Below are 3,741 nucleotides of genomic sequence, written 5' to 3'. Positions count from 1 at the left end.
TGCCAGTGATCCACAAAGCCCACATCATTATCTGGACACCACCTCGATAGCCAGCGGCGAAATGACGACATGCGGCTACACATGTCATCGCTGGTGAGATTTGGCAGTGGTCCAGAGAAAACTACGGTCCCACTTTGACTTTGCGTATGTACACGCCGATTCAACATTAATCTTCGTAACCTCCGATTGCCGTAACCGGGAGTCATTAACGCCAACGTGGATAACAATCTTTATTTAGCTGTATTTACGTTTATCCTTAGCCAACAGTTTCAGATAAGACTCAACGTTGCCCGCTCTAGCCCCCGGGATGCACTTAACTATGGCTGCCGGCTTCGCTAACTTCAAGTTTCTCAAAATAGAGCTACCGATAATCAGAGTTGGTTTCTCAGCGGGTGTGTTGCTGAGTGGGGAAAATCTGTTAGAAACGCTAACAGGCTGGTGGCGGTCCGACGCCTTGGAAAGCTTACGACTGTCTCTTCCTCGTCCTCGCACAGTGACCCAGGCACTATGACCTGGCTGCCCAGGAGATGCCGGGGGACGGCTACCAGAGGCTAACTCAGGCCAGCCCGCGCCGACTACCAAGGGGGGGTTAGCTACAGTAACTAACGACTGATCTATCATGGTGCGGAAACGGACTTCTAACTCACTAAGCCTCGCCTCCATGTCCAAAAATAAACTACACTTGTTACACACGCCATTGCCGTTAAAGAATGCAGAGGAGTAACTAAACATCTCACACATCGAGCAGGAGAAAGGAGGAGAGGGGGCCGACATAACTAACTGCTAGGCTAAAGTCACTAGTAGCTAAGCTAAAGTACGGTAGCGTTAGCTACCAAGCGTTAAAACAGCTGTTATTTAACAAAAGTCGCTAAAAAAATTAGAAGATATGTGAGTGCTTAGGCCGAACTGCTATAAGAATAAGTGTTTAGCGGACAGTTAGCCGCTGTAATAGCAGATCTAACAAACTGAACTGGTATTTAGTGAGCAGCAGAGCTACCAACACACAGGCACAGGAAACGGAAATGAGTCAGGTACGCTTACCGTCTCCGTTGTTGTGACAGAAATTGTCTGGTGCATGTGTATCAGTTCACATATCTTCCATCTGTAGATTTGGCTTCTCAGCTTTGGTGTGTTACTGAGTGGTGAGAAACTGTTAAAAAGGCGAAAATGTTGGCGGCCGGCCATAGGCTCCGATTTGGAGCGACCGCCGCTGTGTGCGCTCCCCAGTTTGAAGCTAGCGCTACGCTTCTTTCGGACAGTCACCCACTTGCCCGGCTGCTCGGGGTGCGCCGGGGGACTGCTAACAGAAGCTGCAGCATGTTGGCCTGAACCAGCAACGGGGCCCTGACTAGCTATAGAAGCATATGATTTCATGGTGCGGAGCCGTGCCTCAAACTCACTAAGCCTCGCCTCCAGGGCAGCAAATATACTACATTTATTACATGTACCGTCGTCACTAAATGAGGCAGAGGAATAGCTAAACATTTGACACACAGAGCAAGAGAGAGCAGGAGAGGGACAGGAATTAGCCCTTGCTAATGGCTAAGCTGGAGTAGCTAACAGCGTTCTATCAATTGAGATAAGAGAGGAAGTCGCTGTAAGATAATGAAACTAAGAGTGCTTGAGTATACAGCAGGTGAAATATTGAACAGGTCACCATTTTTCTCTGTAAATATATATTTATATATTTATTACGGGATATATATATTACCAGACTCAGGACAATGGGAGACAGGGCATTTTGTGCTGCTGCCCAACGTCTGTGGAATGCCCTCCCTGACACCTTGAGGGCACCTCAATCCACTGAGTGTTTAAAAAAAGGCCTTAACATTTCTTTTTAGCAAAGCTTTTGGTCCCCTTTAGACGTTTTTTTATCATCTCTTCTAAGAATAGCTTTATTTTCTTTTTTTTATTCTTTATCTTTTGTAACCTGTAGCACTTTGAGATCTATTGATGAAAAGTGCATTATAAATAAAATGTATTATTATTATTATTATTATTATTATTATTATTATTATTATATTTCCAATGGTGCTATTGACATGAAATTTTCATCAGATGTTGGCAACAACCCAAGTGATCCATACATACAAATAAACCAAAACAAATAAATTCAGAAATTAAGTTATGTGTAATAATGTGAAATGACACAGGGAAAAGTATTGAACATGCTTACTGATATTCATGTAATACTTTGTACAAAAGCCTTTGTTGGTAATGACAGCTTCAAGACGCCTTTTTGTATGGAGAAACTAGTCGTATGCATTGCTGTGGTTTGATTTTGGCCCACTCTTCCACACAAACATTCTTCCAATCTTGAAGGTTCCGTGGGCCTCTTCTATGAATCTTGATCTTCAATTCTTTCCATAGCTTTTCAATGGGATTTAAGTCAGGTGATTGGCTGGGCCATTCTAGCAACTTTATTTTCTTTCTTTGAAACCAATTGAGAGTTTTCTTGGCTGTGTGTTTAGGATCATTGTCTTGCTGAAATGTCCACCCTTGTTTCATCATCATCCTCCTGGTAGATGGCGGCAGATTTTTGTCAAGAATTTCTTGGTAAATTTGCCCATTCATCCTTACTTCAATTATGTGAACACCATGATGTTCCCACCTCCAATCTTCACTGTTGGTATGGGCTGTTTTAGGGTGATGTGCAGTGCCATTTCTTCTCCAAACATGGTGTGTATCTGGCATCCAAACAGTTCAATTTTGCTCTCATCTGACCACACTGTATTCTCCTAGTATGTCACTGACTTTCCAAATGATGTGCAGCAAACTTTAAACTAGCTTCAACGTGCTTTTTTTTCAGCAATGGAGTCTTGCGTGGTGAGCGTGCATACAGGCCATGGGGGTGGAGTGCACTACTTACTGTAAAGCAAATGCACAACACTTCCGAGCACTTAGCCACCAAATTTAAACAAAAAAGCAGAGTTCAGTAAGTTTTTGCTAGAACAATAAATAGTGTCCGTGAGATTGGAGACAACACGCTTACCGTAAACGTCAGCAGCGCGTTTCCTTTCGTTTCATTTCACATCTTCCTGTGCGGATCTCAAGACACTTTACAGAGTAGATCTAGACCACACTCTACCCTTGATTGATTGAGGCTACTGTGCATGTAGCTTGTAACTTCAGTTAATGACTTGTGTGGCTTACATTTTCGTAGTTATTTGAGTTTGAATGCAGGAGATACTTGACAGTATGAAGTCCTATGGATTGGTCCCCTCATCAGCCCTTGCGTTGTCTCCATTCAAACAGAACATTTGAATTTAGTAAAACATGGTCAACTATGATTCACTCACACCTCCCATTAGTTCTTCTAACCCTTGTATCATCTCTGCATGTTCTCCCCTTGGGTCTACCAAAGGTGCCCTCATCAGACGTCAAGCTGGAGACGGGAGCAGGAGAGAAGGCCAAGAAGGTGGAAGAGGAGGAGGAGGAGCTGCCTGCAGCAGTGAAGGAGGAAGAGCAGCCTAAAGCAGTGAAGGAGGAAGACGAGGAGGAGCAGCCTGCAGCAGTGAAGGAGGAAGACGAGGAGGAGGAGTATGTGGTGGAGAAGGTTTTGGACCGCAGAGTGGTGAAGGGAAGAGCAGAGTTTCTGCTGAAATGGAAGGGGTTCTCAGAGTAAGTATGAGTCTAGAATATTATAATTGGTGTTCTTGGTCCTGTGTGTGTGTATATATATATACACTCACCGGCCACTTTATTAGGTACCCCATGCTAGTAACGGGTTGGACCCCCTTT

The 3,741-nt window shown here is 44.1% G+C and overlaps 1 protein-coding gene across 1 annotated transcript in view; it reads left to right on the top strand.

Annotated features, from left to right (window-relative positions):
- Positions 1-3,117: 3,117 nt before the first annotated feature.
- LOC117962229 (zinc finger protein 436-like) overlaps positions 3,118-3,741 on the top strand; it is a 23,602-nt gene continuing 22,978 nt past the window's right edge. Inside the window, exon 1 of the mRNA XM_034901397.1 lies at positions 3,118-3,621. Within this exon, the coding sequence (XP_034757288.1) occupies positions 3,209-3,621 (413 nt within the window). The 5' untranslated portion in view covers positions 3,118-3,208. The remainder of the gene's footprint in view (positions 3,622-3,741) is intronic.

This window comes from Etheostoma cragini, chromosome 19 (assembly GCF_013103735.1).
Source record: "Etheostoma cragini isolate CJK2018 chromosome 19, CSU_Ecrag_1.0, whole genome shotgun sequence".
Classification (NCBI taxonomy): domain Eukaryota; kingdom Metazoa; phylum Chordata; class Actinopteri; order Perciformes; family Percidae; genus Etheostoma; species Etheostoma cragini.
Note: the sequence above shows the minus strand (reverse complement) of the source record. Positions and strands in the feature narration are given on the sequence as shown.